This window comes from Panthera uncia (assembly GCF_023721935.1).
Source record: "Panthera uncia isolate 11264 chromosome B3 unlocalized genomic scaffold, Puncia_PCG_1.0 HiC_scaffold_1, whole genome shotgun sequence".
Taxonomy (NCBI): domain Eukaryota; kingdom Metazoa; phylum Chordata; class Mammalia; order Carnivora; family Felidae; genus Panthera; species Panthera uncia.
Window position 1 is genome coordinate 4911437 of NW_026057582.1, and position 17195 is coordinate 4928631.

A 17195-nucleotide genomic window follows, 5' to 3' on the forward strand; every position below is an offset into this window, starting at 1 on the left:
CACCACCACTCAATGGGACGGGCCGGCCCCTGGATCGTGGGTTTGGCTTCTCGACTCTGATTCCTTGCGTCCTCAACAACCATTCACCGTTAACGTCTGTTTAACGTTAACAGAGGTCAGAACGTCAGAAGTGGAGAGGCTGGGGCTGACCAGGCTCTGCTCTGCAGCCCCGTGAACTGTCCCATCCAGTGCTAAGGCCGGCACTTGGACCAGAGATGTGGGAGGCATATCTGGGGGCGGGGCGGGGGGGGGCAGGTTCTGCGCACCATCTCTTCCGCCCGCAGGACCTCGTCTGTGATTCTGAGCATCCCGACACCGTCACCATCCCCTGTCCTGCTGCCATAGTCAGCATGCAGGTCTGGTGATAACCAGCTGTGAGCCATTCATCAGAGCCTGCTGAGTCTGAAGTGTCCACTGGCCCCGGGAGAGTTAACAGGAAGGAGTGAGTGAGTGAGTGAGTGAGCGTGTGTGTGTGTGTGTCTGTGCATATGTGTATGCAAACATTTTCATGAAGAATTCTGTTGGCTATGAAATGCCCAACTCTTAAGACACAGCTACCTGTGACTTACGAATGGTTACTCTTTCCTTATACACACTCCGTAGTCATCACAACAGAGCCTGAGGGGTTTGCTTTTTAGAGAGGGAGGATGGTAGGAAACCACCAAGCATATTTGGATTAAACCACAATAAGTACATATACTATGACACATAGTCTCAAAGTGCAATCAAAATATTGCACTTTTTTAAAAAAAAATTGCATTTTATTTATTTATTTTTTAAATATTGCATTTTTTTAAATCAATGATAACCGTAACCACCGACCCTGCCTGCCAGGCAAGCCCATAAAGTGCTCTAGACACCGCCTCCAGTCATCAGCACCGTGTGGCTAGGCAGATAATACCGTCACAACTCATAAAAAAGCAACAACTCGGAGGCTCAGAGACACGGCAAAGCGGGGATTCAAGCGCAGACCAACGGCCTGGCATGTCGGAGGCGCTTGGTACAAAAGTGCTAGCCGAGTCTGAATCTGAGGCTCAGGATCTGGGCAGTTTCTGCAATTTTGAAAGGGCAGCAAGAGAAAGCACTGGGAAATTCCCAGCGCTTCGAAATGCTTTCTCGCCCGATTCCAGAGCTGGGGTTCCTCCCACGGCCTGCAGGTCAGGGCTTGAGGAGCTCCACGGAGCCCCCAAACTGTCGGGAAGCACGTGCGTGTGTGTGGATGGCGGGGGCGGGGGCGGGGGGGGGGGGGCTTTTCTAGGAGAAGGGTCTCCCAGGGTCCCAAATGCAAAGGACCCCTGTCTGTCCTGTTACTTTCGAGGTGTGACTTAGTCCTCGGTCAGTTGCTAGAAGCTGAGAGAAGACAGCAAGAGCTAGGCCGTGCCCGTCCCCAGGGAAACACAGACCGCGGCCTCTTTTCCATGCACTCTGAGAGCACGAGCTGTGCTGACGCGGACTCACCTCCCAGTCAGTGTTCCAACTGCAACCACAGACCCTGAAGGATGAAAACCAGAAGACTGAGCTGGATCCTAAAATATTTTAAAGGAAGTGTAAATTGATGGCCAGACACAGCACGACTGCAGAAAACACACACACACACACACACACACACACACTCACACGCGTGCACACACACACCCACACCCACACACGCACGGCTCTTCCAAAGGGCTACGTGGTCCCATTTAAACTAGACGTCTCCTTTCCCTCCAAGAGAGGAAACCGCTTTCCTACTTAGACGAAGGTCACACGTCGATAATATGAAATTTGTATCCCTTTAGAATTGTTCTCTTCCTGTCTTTTACCTTTTGAGACCTACAGGTATCAGATGACAGGCCAACAGGTAAACGCTCTCCCTCCAAGTCTTGGAGGAGGACTCGGTTGACCCCCACACTGAACGGTAGGCCTGTTGATGGTACGCTTCATTTGCCTGGAAATATGGCCAGCGCGCCCAGTGCCCACAGTGGACGCTGGACGAGTGCCCGCCGGGAGCACTGGAAGGACACCACGGGAGCCCTGGAAGGATCTCAAGATGGGTAAGGCACGTCCAGGTTTGGATCTGGCGTTTGTCACTAACGTGTTCGTCACTAACTCTGACACGAGGTAGAATGGGTCAATGACAGAGGGACAAGCAAGTGGTCAAGTCCCAGGAGAGAAAGAGTTAGACGAAGTTGGATGGGGAGGCTGGGTGGAGGCTTCCGGGTGCAGAGATCCCCCAGGTCGTCCAGTAGAGAATCATCGGTGGCGAAGGTACAGGCGGACACCCCAACCGGTATTTTCTTGGATCGGGTGTTAAAGGGACAAGAGCGTGATCGAAGAGGGAGAAGCAACACAGTTTGGGGGCATATTCGAGGAATAGCAGGTAGAGAGTCAGGGCGTTTACAACGTGGAATGTTCCCGGTGGGACAGGAAAGCGTGCAGATGGGAGTGCAGGATGGAAGCTGCACCACCACGCTAAGGGCTGTGATCACTGGAAAACGGTAACACAGTGACGTGATTATTTTTCTCTCCACGAAAAGAGTGACATGATCGGGGGGGCCTGGCGTGCGGCCCTCGATCTCAGGGTCGTAAGTTAGAGTTCCACGTTGGGTGGAGAGGTCGCTGAAAAATAGTAAAATCTTAAAAAAAAAAAAAAAGTGTGACTCGATTGAATCTGTGTTTTCTACACATCGCTCGGTTAGAACGGACTGCAGCGACAGGCCGTGAAGCACAGTGAGCGTAAGAAAGAAGCTCCCACGGGAGTGGAGACAGAAAGAGGCACCAGAAACCACCGGATGCACTCAGAGAACGAGAGACCAGAAACTCTTAAGGGACTGATTCTGTCGTGGCAATGGTGCTTCCACAGCGGGAGCCGTGACCAAGCTTGGGGCCGCCACCGATACATGGAGAGACACCCCCGCCACGTGAAGCTTTACCGTGTGATTCGTTCAGGCTCCGGACGTTTTGGAGAGGAAGCCCCTGAGGTGGGTGTGTCCAAACCCACGCGGCCAGTGGGCAAAGGCGGTGGGACTTCAGCACAGAGCTTTTAGGTGTCTGGTTCTGAGCCCCTTCCCCTATGTCAGGCTGAGGGGTGAACAGTCAGGGGAGGGGGAGGAGGCACCTGGTATTGCTTCCAGTGGGGCTAGGGAGGCCGCCCTCCCGGACCCCCACGGCCACCGCCATGCCTGGAGGTTATCGTCACCTCTGCAGCCTCCTCGGGTATTCCCCACCTGTCCCCCCAAGGCCCCCCAGGGCACAGGTGCAACACAGGACAACGCTTCCTTCGGCCCCTCCTGCCGGCTGGGCCGCACCCACTCTTTCCTCCGAGTGGCACTGGCCCTGTCACCTCCGTGCTCAGCTCCACTGGTGACGGCCAGCTCTCGACCCTTGGTGACCTTCTCCGAAACTAAGGGGCAAGAGGGCGGAAGTGCCGATTCGGCACGCCAGGAAAAGCCGGGACCTCTGTGGCGGCTACAAGGAGGAGTGGGGTCTGCAGAGCGGCTGCCCCTGTCCCCGGACCGGCCATGTCATCGAGGGCACAGGTCACACGGGACGTACTTTATCTCACTGAGGCACCATGCGGCGGGAGACCCCGGGTTTGGGAATCAGACCGAGCCGGGTGCAAACGCTGGCTCTGCTGCTTGCTGAGGCAGTGATCACGGCAAGCTAGTTGACTTTTCTAAGCCTCAGTTTCTAATTCAGTAACACCACGCCCCACGGCTGCTGCCGGGATCAAGGATAATACACGTACGGCGCCTGGAGCTCAGTAACTGTAGCCGCTGCTGTGTTCCACGTAGGGCAAAGGTATTTCGGCACTCTGGTATGTAATCTGAGTTCCTTTGGCAAAGATCACACAGTTGCGGACTTAAAACTAAAGCATTGGGCGCCTGGGTGGCTCAGTCGGTTAAGCATCCGACTTCGGCTCAGGTCATGATCTCACGGTCCGTGAGTTCGAGCCCCGCGTCGGGCTCTGTGCTGACAGCTCAGAGCCTGGAGCCTGCTTCCCATTCTGTGTCTCCCTCTCTCTCTGCCCCTCCCCCGTTCATGCTCTGTCTCTCTCTGTCTCAAGAATAAATAAACGTTAAAAAAAAAAACAAAAAAAAAAAAACTAAAGCATCATCATCAAACTCAAATTGTACAGATAAATTAAGTCGTATGCATACACTCTCATTCAAAATGTACACCGTAAACGGTACGCGGGCTCGTCACAAGGGTTTCTCAGCACGGAAGCCAGTTAAGGAACTCTGCGGTCAGGAGACCCCAAAGCCCAACTCCGGAAGGCTAACTTGCTGTTGAAAAATTCAGCAGCACGCTTCAGAATTACATGGACGAGACCGCGTGAGGCAAGTAAAGCAGTGCCATTCGAAGGAGGTAAACCTGGCGACATTTACTTTGGGACAATTTTACGTCACTATCAAAATTTCACGCAAAAAAAAAATAATAAGTGAACACGTTCCAGATGAACTGTTGTAAGGAAAATGGAAGGTAACGTGCAAGTCTACCTCTATTATTTTGTCCCAGACGGGCCGGTGGCCAACAGCGTCCCAGAGGGTGGCGTGCCTGTCATGCCCACAGGTCAAGAATTGAGGTTTTGAGGCATGGATGGCCAGTCCCCAGAGCTCATCAGTGTGACCCTGCAAAGGACCGAGACAGCCAGTCAACGCTCGGGAGCCTTGGCGGCGGGGTACCCACGGCGAACGCACACTTCACGCCAGCTTCCCTTCCTGCCCCACCTAAGTCACGGCGGGAACCCAAGCGCTGGTGCCGAGGAAGGTCATGTTGGTCTAAAAAAAGGAATGTCGTCCTCCTCGTGACGCTTTGTTATATTCTGACAGTACGTAAAATGAGGCGGGCCTGCTGGGCCGGAACGTACCTGAGTGATGGGTGCAAAGTCCCCTGACAAGGTGCCTTGCAGAACAAAGTTTCTGGTTGTGCCTATCAAGATCACATCCCCCTTCCCCTCGGCCACCGTCCGGATTGGACCAAACTGTTCTGGAATCTGCGTTGAAGAGAAAAGATTGAAGATGTCATGAAACGTTAGCGCCACCATTCAAAATGTCTGTTTGTGTATCATGACAGCTCCCCCCGCCCCCCATACACGTAACATGGAGAGAAAGGTTCACAGCCAGGGTTTGTTGAGTGGATGATCAGAACCCCCAATCTGACTTTTAAACTCCAAACACGCATGTACCTTAAAAGAATCAGTAAGAGTAAGGCTGTTAAAAGAAAAACAATAAAGAATGAAGCATTTTTTTTCTGGATAAGATTAAAAAATAAGAAATAATACTGGTTAGTTCACTCTTTTCTTGCTGTGGCATTGGGACAGCAGTAGCAGGTAAAAATTTGGAAAACAAAGACTAAAATAACATGCCATAAAATTTATTTGTAATTTAAAATGGTAAATTCTTGGGGCGCCTGGGTGCCTCAGTCGGTTAAAGGTCCGACTTCAGCTCAGGTCGTGATCTCGCGGTTCCCGAGTTCCAGCCAGGCGTCGGGCTCTGTGCTGACAGCTCAGAGCCTGGAGCCTGCTTCGGATTCTGTGTCTCCCTCGTTCTCTCTGCCCCTCCCCTGCTCACAACCTGTCTCTCTGTCTCAAAAATAAACATTAAAAAAATTAAAAAAGAAAAAAGAAGTTGGAAAAGTTCTAGAATGTGTCCATTCTACTCTGGGGATAAAGACCATCAACCTTCAGAAGGATGCCGAACTTAATGTCTGCCTGCTCATAATTTCCCGGAGCTCATTGAGACAGAAAATTCTGTGAGGGTGTGGAAGGCATATTAAATTTCTTGTCTGGGGCTCCTACTGGTGTGTAGGGCTGCTGGCCACGTAATGAGGAGGTAAAGTAGATACTAAAAGGAGTTAGAGCTTTAGAGAACGTGTCGGCCCCCAGCCACGTACAAAGTAAATACTCAGTAAATACTAGTGACAATGTCTCCAAAGGAACACCTAGAAATTAAAGTGGAAAGCGAAGAAAGATCTTAATGAAAAATCATAACATGGATAATATTCCCTTGGAAAAGTGAGGCCGTCCAATTATAAAGACATTCTAAATGTCAAACACATTATAACCTAAATTTTTATAAACCTAATTCCATTTTAGTTGTTACACTTAAACTGCCTCCATGACTTTAATATAATGTTACCCCATTTGGGGCTCCTGGGTGGCTCAGTCGGTTAAGCGTCTGACTTCAGCTCAGGTCATGACCTCACGGTTCCGGAGTTCGAGCCCCGCATCGGGGCACAGAGGCTGCAACCTGCTTCAGATTCTGTGTCTCCCTCTCTCTCACTGCCCCTCCCCTGCTCATGCTCTGTCTCTCAAAAATAAACATTAAAAAAAGTTTATAATGTTACCCCATTTAATAAAATTTTATCTAAGCCATTTTCAAAACTATAAGCTAAAGATTTCAAACGAACAAGGAAACTGGTTAACAGAGCAGTTTTAGGTTCAAAGTGAATTTCGATACTGCTGCTTGCTGTCTTACCTCAGTTTTACGAAGTTTCTGATAGTTTCCGTTCCAAGAAATGAGCTTTCGGTCTTTCCCTCCTCCCGACACCAGTGTGCCGTCCCTTAACATACAAAGTGCAAAAATGCCACCCTCGTGGGCCCCTTGAACTGCATAGCTTATCCGATTTGTACCTAAACACACCAAGAAAACCGTCCTCAGTACGTTATCAAGACACTTGCCTCTCTCCCTCGCATCTCGTTTTTGTTTTAAAACGATCCTGTTGGTTAGGACACCTCTGCAGTGCGAATCTCCAGGGGATGCAATTTCTAGAAGCTCACCAAGCACCAGAAAAGCATGCCCTGGGTTACTTTACAGTTCAGGAGAACATGCCAGAAGGAAGAACAGGACGGAGAGAGCATGGCGGGATTCCACATGGCGGAAAACAGGGACTTGAGTTTAATGTGCTCTGTGTCACTCGACGAGTGACTCAGTGACCCGACCCCTCGGTTTCCCCTTTGTGTAATGGGGCTCCCGCTCACCCCTCAGGATCGTGCTAAGGCTGAAACGGAGCGATGTGTGAAGACTTGCCCCCACAATAGTACGGATACTAGAGAAGTTGCCACATTAGTCTGAAATCACATCCATAGGTCTCTTTCCACCTCCACCCCAACCCAAACTCTAAGTCCTTTAAGGTCAGGGATGGTGTGTTTTTCCTTTCCGTGTTTAGCACACTGCCCTGCATGTGATTGGTTCTCAACAGCTGTCTCCCAGAGGCCATATGGACCAGAAATTTATTTATATTACAGCTCAATAAATAGTCGTTGATAGCTTCTTCATTATAATCTGTTAAGAGATCTCCTAATCTCCTAATAAAGCTATTCCATCAACCTATTCTGGGCTGAAAGACCTTTTTGTAATGATAGAAAGTGACTATTCTTGTTTTTATCCGTTCTAGTCTTAAGGTTTCAAGTTACGCATATATGTATGTACCTAAAAAACTTGGGATTTTACTGTAATCCTATCGATTATATTAATAGACAGTTCTTAGAGAAGTCACGTTTGACTTCTTATAACATCCCCCTAGAAGTGTGTGCTCTGGGAACAATCACATGTTACCTTTTCCCCACACCAAGATGTTGCCACTTGAATCTCCAGTAATGGTGTCGCCATTTTCAGAAAAAGTCACGCAGAGGACAAACTTTGGCTTTTCTTGCTTCTGCAAAATGTTGTAAACATATGTACACATTTAGTCAAGACATCCCCTTCTTTGTATGAATAACACCCAGAATCACAGTACTCCTAAGCCGCATAGTGTTAGCTTCTGCTACTCCACCATATGCCTTTCGTTTTTATCCCCCGTGACATAACTTAGGCTGTGAGGTTACCTGCTCTAAAATAGAGACATTTCTGGTAATTATAAAGCTGCAGACAGTTGGAGCAGAGGAGGGGGCTGGGAGGGCTGTGGGGCGGGCTGGGTTGTCATGACTAGAGCTTTAGGAACAGGGCCCTGGCACCAGAATAACGCGGTCCCAACTCCGTGCAGGGAAAGGCCCCGTAGGGAAGGAGGCGCTGTCCCTGGTACTGACAAGGCCTGAGCGTCTTCTTGGTGGTTCTTTGCAACCACCCTGTGGCGGGAGGGGGTTGCCCTGCCCCCAGGGCATCCTTCCCTGAGCTTCTCCCTGTGTTGGTCCATCTTTCCTTCTTGGCATGACCAACGTTACCAACAGAGACACAGGGAGCTCCCCAATTCTGTTAGGAATCCGCGGGAATAGTCGTTATTGCTACCTCCCCCAGAGACACTTGCACATTTGCCAATTAAAACAAATTCTAAGCTCCCTTAGAAGCGAGCTGATCACACGTACCACTCAGGGAAGAATAAAACAAGTGTGACTTGACGTTACCTCGAACAGTCCTTGCTTCTTAATAAGGGAGTTTCCTTCTAAGGTCCAAAAGTAGAGATGTGATTTTCCACAAGTAACTATTATATTCGTGTCCGTGGGGTGGAAATCCGCAGCAAATACAGCTTCGTTAGAACACTTTGAGCAAAACAGGAGAATCAAATGTCTCAAATCTCTTAGGACACTCAGGAAAATAAATAACATGGGAACCACAAATAAATAACTCATTCAGGTTAAGCACTATGCCTTTTGATTTTTCTCCCCCTTGAACTCATCTTCCGTGAACACTCAGTGTATGTTTGCTGCATGCCTTAACTTCTCCTTGTCTGTCTCCCCCACTGGACAGTAGCCCTGAGGACGGGGACCACAGGTCCTCTGTCTGTGCAGGGCCCCCCACAGGACCTCACACAGAGCTGGCACACAGCACACTTTTGCTGAAGGGCTGGGTTAGGGGTGGGTGGAGACTCAAAAACCACAAGAATCTGCTCTCATCTTCCTTCCCGTCTCAGATTCCCAGCCGTGGCTGAACAACAGAATCGCCTGATGTGTGTTAAAATGCAGATGTCAGGCCTCATCCCCATCTAGTGACTGGAATCTCTGGGAGGGGCCCAGGAATCTGGATTGCACACAGCTCCATCGCTCCTGGCTGACTCTGGCCGCCCTGTTTGCCCCGGGATTCCTTCCCGGTTTAATTCCTAGCATTCTGCTGGTGGTCTCGTGACCAAGCTGGGGTTCTAGGGTTGGGGGTCTGGCTTTCTTGGTGCCACTTTGTCAACTGTCACCTTGATTTCCAGAACGTGCATCTTTGTTGGCTGACCCTGACTGTTTCTTCTGCTTGAAACTCAGTTACATGCTCTTAAACCTGGGTAACAACTTGCCTCTGTTTACTTCCAACCCAGCAACAGAGCCAGAACTGAAACACGTGACCAGAATATGAGAAGGCGTGCCTCTAGCATGAAAACAGGTGTTAGGAAAGGTGCCGAATTAGAATACAGACCCCCACATCCCGGACACCCAAGAGAGAAAGGTACGGTGATCTGATGGTAATCCTAATGTTGGGGAAGGAAGGTGATCTAAGGTTAACAGATGACAGGATGAGAAATCCAAAGTCAGTTCTGCAAAAACTGGGATCCGTTCGTGATGTGAATGGGAGGAAGACATAAGAAAGCTTCAAAAAAGGGACCATAAAGGGAAGCCCCGGCACACCCCACAGGAAGAGTCGCCCTGGGAGGGCCTGGGATCTGGCTCGCCTTTCCTGAGGCTACTCAGCTTTGGACAAGCCCCGTGCCGGCTGTGCTGCCCTGTCCCTCAGCCCTCAGCTGCTTCGGACCTGTCCCCTCCCCGGCTGGGCAGTGGGCACGTCTCAGTTATCACAGGTGCAGTGCCCCCTTCGACAATAAGAAAGGGCACGTTTGCTGAATGAAACGAAGCAGCAGAGAACAGCAAACGATGGAGTGGATGAAAAGGGTAGGGGCTGTCAAATGAGGAAGAAAACAACCTCACAGATACCATGACGAGAGGAAGAAACCCCACCAGGGCTCGGGAACGGCACCCTGGGAGGGGAGGTGGGCGGGGGGTCAGGGAATCTCAGGTCACGCGTCACGCCTGGGGACCGCGTCGGGAATGGGGAGCCCACTGGCCCACTCAGAAGCAGGAAAGGGACCCGGGAGGCGGCTGGAAGGAGAGGGCTCCAAAATGGGAAATTATAACACAGCCCAGCACGAGACTTGGAGAGAGACCTTTGCGTCAGCCAGCCGTTCGCCTTTCTGCCAGTCCCACACGGACAGTACGTGCTCGTTGGAGTCATCCACGGCGCAGAGATTGCTTCCTCCATTCTGGAAGAGAAAAGGCATTCATAGGAAGACTACATTTGAGAATAAAATAGGTTAAAAGTCATTAAAGATCAACATTAATTTTATTTTTAATAAGGAGTCCATTTTGGCCAAAGAATACATAGGCACCACTTTGGGGACCTGCTTCCCTGGTCCCCAGGGGAGGGCAGGTGGATGTGGGGTGATGGAGGGACAGGAGCAGCAGAGAGGGGTCGGGGGTGGCCCTGCCTCATCAGTTCTATTAAGACCAGCCTGTGAAGGGGCTGCAGGACCCCCTCCTGGAGGAGCCGGTGCCCACGGCACGTGCAGCACACGTGTGTGACAAACATAGGCCGGGAGGCTGTGCGGGAGCAAAGCCTCCGGGGCTGGGGCTTGCGGTGCTCTGATGTGAGCACGTGCACGTGTGTGTGAATGTTAAGTTTCTGAAACGGCGGCTTATAGGGTGGATCTGTCGCATGGGCACATCCTGAGGGGCCTGGGAGACCATGAGTTCCCTCCAACTCCTGCTTAGGGACAGGCAGCCCGTGTGGGAATGACGGAGGCACACTGGGGCCGCCTACCAAGGGGCAGGTGAAATTCAAGGCCAGAGCCGGCAAAACTGCCCCAAGGAACACGCAGCCGGTGTTGCAGGGCCTCTGCCCATCACGTGTGCGACCCGAGGGGGCGTGTGTGACCTCTGAATGAGGGGACCTGGGACACGGGACAGTTTCATCATGCAAATCTGTGCACGCACCCAGGCGGCTACGGAGCGTGTTAACCTCCTCCCTCTTCAACCTTGAGCTGATTCTCTCCTCCCTGGGGACGAGGACACCAGTACCCGCAGGGCCCATACTTACAGATTTTGAGAACGCGATACAGGTAACGGCTCGGTCAAAAAACCCAACTCCAATGACATGCAGTGTGTTCAGTGTCACAGAATCCCAGATGCGCACGTGTGGGGGCAATTGCTGTTGGGAAGGAAATACAGAGTCGCCCATTGTGATGGTCATAGATTTATCTTTACCTCGAAGCTGCAGGATTACTTCAATTCTGTCCAAACGAAAAGTCTTTTTCTGCATTTGAAGGCTCTGCCTTTTAACATAAATGCAACATTCCCAAATGGCTTCAGGAGATCAGGGCCCCTGTGGCCAACGTGACTTTAGGGGAGGTCCACCAGGTTTTAAATTTGGAATAGCCAAGTCTTCATAACTGTACCACAGGAGCTGATATTCCGACTGGTACGTCTAGATGCATCTGAGTTTTAGAAATGAAAAATGACGAGGAACCTGGAACCTCATATTCCTTTAAGTCTGTATTATCACTAAGGTATAAATTAGTCTAAATTCAGCAAGACGGTCACCACCCAATAGTGTTGACAGTTTAACATTCTCGGGCCTCACGGGAGCAAAACAGGCGATCGATCACGATCACGCACGGATGACATTTAGAATTGTCACGATTAGTTGCAAACGCTCTCGATTGTGCTCCAACGTGAACGATACTAATTTTTCTCCTTAGAGCCCTGAACAGATTAATCGGGAAAAGGACTGGCATTATACCTAGTTAGTGGACAGAGTGGGCTGAGGCAGTAGGCCAGGCTCTAGCCTTGACTTGGTCTGAGGAGCTGGGCGTCTGCAGACAGTTCACCTGGACTGTCGGCATCGCCCGGCACGTGCACTGAAGGGCGGGCTCAGATGACTATCACGTTTTCCCCGGCTCTAAAGTTCGGATTCAATGTCAAGGCCAGAGACTGAAATACACTATGAATCCACTAGAGGGAAGAGCAAATCCTTTGCTACTCATGTAGAAGACTTTAAAAAGCCGTTTAACATTTTAAAAAAGGACGAAGGCCCTGTGCCATTTATGTGCATTTATGTAATCGTAAACTGATTTCCACTGTTCCTGTGACTTCTTTTTAAGCGCAGAATTTTCATGGGAAATAGCATAAAGTTAATATTTAAAATACGACGTTATTAAAATATTTTCTGAAAAGTTACGACGTCGTTAGAGTATTTTCTGAAAATTGGTGGCCAGCATCCGTGCTTTCTGGAAGAAAACACGCTGGTAAAAATGGAAATACTCCGTGTCATTAGGTTCCTTTCATACACTGTGCAAGTAGAGATCAAAAAAGCTACAGGGGGTGTTGGTTAAGACATGGCAGCGACCACAGACTGCGGCCTAGAAGGAAGTGGAAGCCAGTTTCGCACTGTGCTCTATTTGTTAGAGCCCACTAGTTCCCTTCTGATTCCTTAAAATTCCAGCCGAAGTCTTGCTGAGGTGCTTATAAAACTTGTGCCCAAACTCTCTGGCAGCCTTTGAGGGTCATGTGCAGACTCGCGCTCCGGGGTGACGTCAGGAATTTGGGGCACTTAGGCAGAGGGTGCCTGAAGTCTGCTGAAGAGGCAAAATGCCCCATATCCGAATGCTATTCATTATGACTTTTACTTATTAAATGTGTACTTACTACGTTCATGTTCATCACGTGTGTAAAGAAATATCTTAAGAATCGCTGAATTCTTAGGCAAGACCAAGGCTGTTTAAAAACTGGCCGAAATTAAGGTGAGTTCGAGGGGTTTTTAAGGTCACTGTAAGAAAATCCGCGACAAAAAAATTCTAATGAAGGGTTAAGAAGCATTCAGCTACTTTATAGCTAGGCAGGCTTAATCATCAGTGCAAGGTTTCCAGATTCTACGGAGTTAACGGTTTGTTATAAAAATACGAAAGATAATGCAACTCACTTTTCCATCCTTAGATGTACCAGCGACTTGTCCCGTGGCTATCGTGATCCTGTCAGGGTGAACTGCTAGGCTAAAAAGAGGGTATTTATAAAACATCCACGCTTTAAAAGTACGCTTTACTTTTCTCTTGGCCACAGAGTCTAGTCAAAACTTTAAATGTAGGAACTATATGGTACCTGACCTCTTACAGAGTCACCAGAGAGTCTCTGCGCACCCCAATGACCTTGGGCAGTTAGTGCCTATTTCATCCAGCCCTTCTGTCTCGAGAATTTCCAAACGCAAGGAAAAAGCAGCCTTTGCTTGGAAAATACCAACTCTACAACAACCTTGATTAAGTATGTTAAACAGCAAAAATACCTTTAAAAAAGTTTTTTTTTAACGTTTATTTTTTTGAGCGACAGAGAGAGAGAGAGAGAGAGAGAGAGCGTGATCAGGGGAAGGGGCAGAAGAGAGGGAGACACAGATCGGAAGCAGATTCCAGGCGCTGAGCTGTCAGCACAGAGCCTGATGCGGGGCTTGAACCCACGGACTGTGAGGTCGTGACCTGAGCTGAAGTCAGATGCTCAACCGACCGAGCCACCCAGGCGCCCCCAAAATATCATCTTTTACCAACAGGAGTTTTACAATTGATCAGGGATCTAGGACAAATAGAAATAGGTAAACCCACCTGCTTTACTCCCTATCCTTCCAAAAGCTATAAGTGGATTATGAATGAATTAAAATGAATGAATTACAGCAAGGCCAGAAATAAACATGGATATTTTTACTTTTATTAAATAAGATGCCTGGGTGGCTCAGTCAGTTGAGCGTCCGACTCCGGCTCAGGTCATGATCTCACCATTTGTGAGTTCGAGCCCTGCATCGGGCTCTGTGCTGACAGCTCGGAGCCTGGAGCCTGTTTCAGATTCTGGGTCTCCCTCTCTCTCTGCCCCTCCCCTGCTTGTGCTCTGTTTTTTTCTCTCTCTCTCCCCAAAATAAACATTAAAAAAAATTTTTTTTATATAAAGTCGCACATTAGAATCTACTAGCATCTGTGTTAAGAAGGACACCAAACAGGGGTCTATGAGAACTATTTGCTTGGGTGACACGGTTGGGTACGCGGATGTGTTATAAGGACAAAAAAACTAGTCTGTAGTGTCTTCGAGAGACGGGTAGCTAGCAGGCCACCGGGTACAGACAACGTGGAACAGAAAGAGCTTTTCCAAAAGATCTTATTTCCTCAGAGCTCTTCTCCTCTCTTTAGTTACATCCCAGCCCCGACGTCTTTCCGCTGACACTATTTCTACAGGGGTGAGGACTCACCACTTCACATCGTCGTTGTGGCCGGCGTAGTGCCTCTGGAGCTGTTCCTCGACGTTGTACAGCACCACCACGGAGGCGATGAAGTACACCGTCTCCCCCGTTGGAAGCAAGTACAGGTTGTTACGACAGTCTCGACCCCGGTACCCATAGCTTTGTGTACGTCAAGATAAACCCGATTTGGTTTAAGACCCGACAAGACATCAGCTTTATTCAACAGGAATGGGCAATAAAATTCCCTAAGACTAATACCATCAATTTCTCTCATGTAAGTAACTTTAAACTGTGGGGCGCCTGGGTGGTTCAGTCGGTGAAGCGTCGGACTTCGGCTCAGGTCATGATCTCACGGTCCGTGAGTTCGAACCCCGCGTCGGGCTCTGTGCTGACAGCTCGGAGCCTGGAGCCTGCTTCGGGCTCTGTGTCTCCCTCTCTCTCTGCCCCTCTCCCACTCACACTCTCCCTCTGCCTCTGAAAAATGAATAAGCCTTAAAAATAAATAAATAAATTTTAAGATACTGGTAATTGATTTGTATATACCTTACTGAGTGAATTTTATTTTTATTGTAATCTAGGAGCTAAATCTTTTACTTAAAAAGTTTTTTTATGTTATGAAAGTACTTGTAAAAGGTGCAAACGACACTCCCACATACCTACGTAAAAGGTGAAAAATGTAGCTCCTCCTTGCCCCAACATCCCCAGCTTCTTGGGGATAATTACCTCCGTTAGGATTTTGGAATGTATACTTCCAAACCTTGAAAACTATTTTGAGAGCAAAACTTCACTTGAATTTGAATGTGAAAAAATAATCTAACAAAAGTACCATTTATTTATTTGAAGTAAATTCCACTGTTTCACATCTTTTAAAATATGAACAGAGAGTAGGCCGAAAAAAATGTGCTTCGAACAATGTTTTCCAGCCGTGATTTACCCTAAAATTTAAACCATTATGGACCTAAAGAAGTATCACTTCAATTATCTGTACCAAAACAGATGTTCTAGTGAATGCTTAGGACATCTGAATCTGAAAATATAAAGAAGATATTTTGGGAGAGAAACTTAGGTACAGATGAGAATTCTAGAAAGTTCCCAAAGAATATGAAACCATCCTTTCAAATAGTAATTCTTCCAACTGATCACAACAGCACCAGTTTGAACCAACTTCTTAGGGGCGCCTGGGTGGCTGACTCGGTTGAGTGTCTGTCTGACTCTTGATTTCAGCTCAGGTCACGATCTCACGGTTTGTGAGTTCTAGCCCCACTTGGGATGCCCTCTCTCCCTCTCTCTCTGCCCCTACCCCTCTCGTGTTCTCTAAGTAGTAAACCTAAAAAAAAATTTTTAAAAATTAAAAAAAAAATAAAAAAAACAACTTCTCAGAATTCATATTTGGGGCTTGGCATTAAACAGGTACTCAATAGAAATTTGTTTGAGGGCGAAGAGAGGATTTTTGTTCGTCTTAAAATCTGCATGGACTGGAAAGGTGGCCTCTGCAGAATTCCTTTAAAGTAAAATAAATAAAATAAAATAAATAAGGAAAACTAAAGTAAAAGTTAAAAAAAAAAACCCAACGCTTCATTCACCCCTTTTCATAGGCTCGATTTCTTTGTCTTTCAGGTTTTTCTCTCTGGAAGCTCATTCACTTTTCTAAATCTCATAGTATGAAGGCTCCAGCAGCTTGATCTCAAGAATGTCAGTCATAGGGCTGACTCATTTCTGAGATTTACATTTGGGTGGGGGAGGCTGTTTCTTTTTCTTAAAGTAGCCTTCTATCTACGCCACATGTGGATTTTCTTTACGCCTGTATCTACTCCCTTCCTTCAGGACTGGGGTATTATTCCCAGTCTGATGTTACTCCTTCGATTAGTGTTGACCTTGCTGTTAGGTTCCCAGGGCTGGCCAGGCCCCCACCTGGTTTCGGGGGGGAATGCCTGTCCTTCCTTCCAGTGTATCACTCTTCGGGTTCAAAAACCTCCTGCCAGCACGGTTTAGTTCGATTTCTGACATTCTCATTTTCGTAAGTTTGTAAGTTCAGTATCTTCTTGAGTTTCCATGCTGTTTCCGTGGGCCCCTGCAGAGCTCACTAAGCAGGTGGCAACTACTGTTACAAATAACCAGCTTTCAATTTCATTAGAATCCTAAACTCTAGCATTTGTGATTATTTTAATTCAGCTTGCTTTTCTCTTAGTGTTTAACTACCTTTATTTTTATAAAGTTTATTTATTTATTTTGAGAGGGAGAGAGAAAGCATGAGTGAGAAGGGGGCGGGAGGGAGGAAGGGAGAGAGGGAGAGAGAGGGAGAGGGAGAGAGAGAGAGAGAGAGAGAGAGAATCAATCCCAAACAGACTCATCGCTGTCAGCGTGAAACTCACAAGCTGTCAGATCGTGACCTGAGCTGAAATCAAGAGTCAGACGCTCAAGTGACTGAGCCACCCAGGCAACCAGCCCAGTTTTTAACTACCTTTATTCTGTTGGAAAGATTAAAATTCAAGCCAGAAAGAAAGTGATGCGTTTTCTCACGGCTCTTTAAAAACGAACAGACAAACAAACAAACAAAACCCCAACCATCCAGCCAATCCTATGAACGTTAATATTTTCTTGTCGGGAAATAAATGCATATGTATTTGAGCAAGAACCACCATCTTTCATTCAGGAATGATAGGTCAGTGTCCCCCTAGCCAGCAGCACTCACAGAGCCTATTTGCAAAGACACCGTACTGGGTTCTAACATATGGCCCATTTTGTTAAATCAAAAAAAAAAAAAAAAAAATTTAAGTGTGGATAGACTATTTGCCCTAATCGGTGAATAAAGGATACACCCATTCCAGTTTCAGTCTCTTGGTGGGCAGCTCTACTTTTGCTTCCAAATTATAAGAGTCCACTTGATCTCTGGGCAGGTACATGGTGACAGGGCGTCCGCGAAGAAACATTTTTACGTATCCTTCTTCTACAACAAGAACAAAGACATCAGTAAGACGCCTCTGTGCCCGGTGGATCTGAAAACAAATGTCTATTTTCTTTCTCCTTTAATGT

General features: G+C 48.0%; 1 protein-coding gene across 1 annotated transcript in view; it reads right to left on the minus strand.

The window, feature by feature from the left end:
* Positions 1 to 17195, minus strand: part of EML1 (EMAP like 1) — a 78535-nt gene that overhangs the window by 17494 nt on the left and 43846 nt on the right. The window contains exons 5-15 of the mRNA XM_049612175.1: positions 16980 to 17109; positions 14172 to 14321; positions 12870 to 12939; positions 10989 to 11099; positions 10060 to 10155; positions 8324 to 8458; positions 7539 to 7638; positions 6459 to 6613; positions 4850 to 4975; positions 4479 to 4610; positions 1459 to 1526 (exon numbers count right to left, since the gene is read on the minus strand). Of these exons, the coding sequence (XP_049468132.1) occupies positions 1459 to 1526; positions 4479 to 4610; positions 4850 to 4975; positions 6459 to 6613; positions 7539 to 7638; positions 8324 to 8458; positions 10060 to 10155; positions 10989 to 11099; positions 12870 to 12939; positions 14172 to 14321; positions 16980 to 17109 (1273 nt within the window). The remainder of the gene's footprint in view (positions 1 to 1458; positions 1527 to 4478; positions 4611 to 4849; positions 4976 to 6458; positions 6614 to 7538; positions 7639 to 8323; positions 8459 to 10059; positions 10156 to 10988; positions 11100 to 12869; positions 12940 to 14171; positions 14322 to 16979; positions 17110 to 17195) is intronic.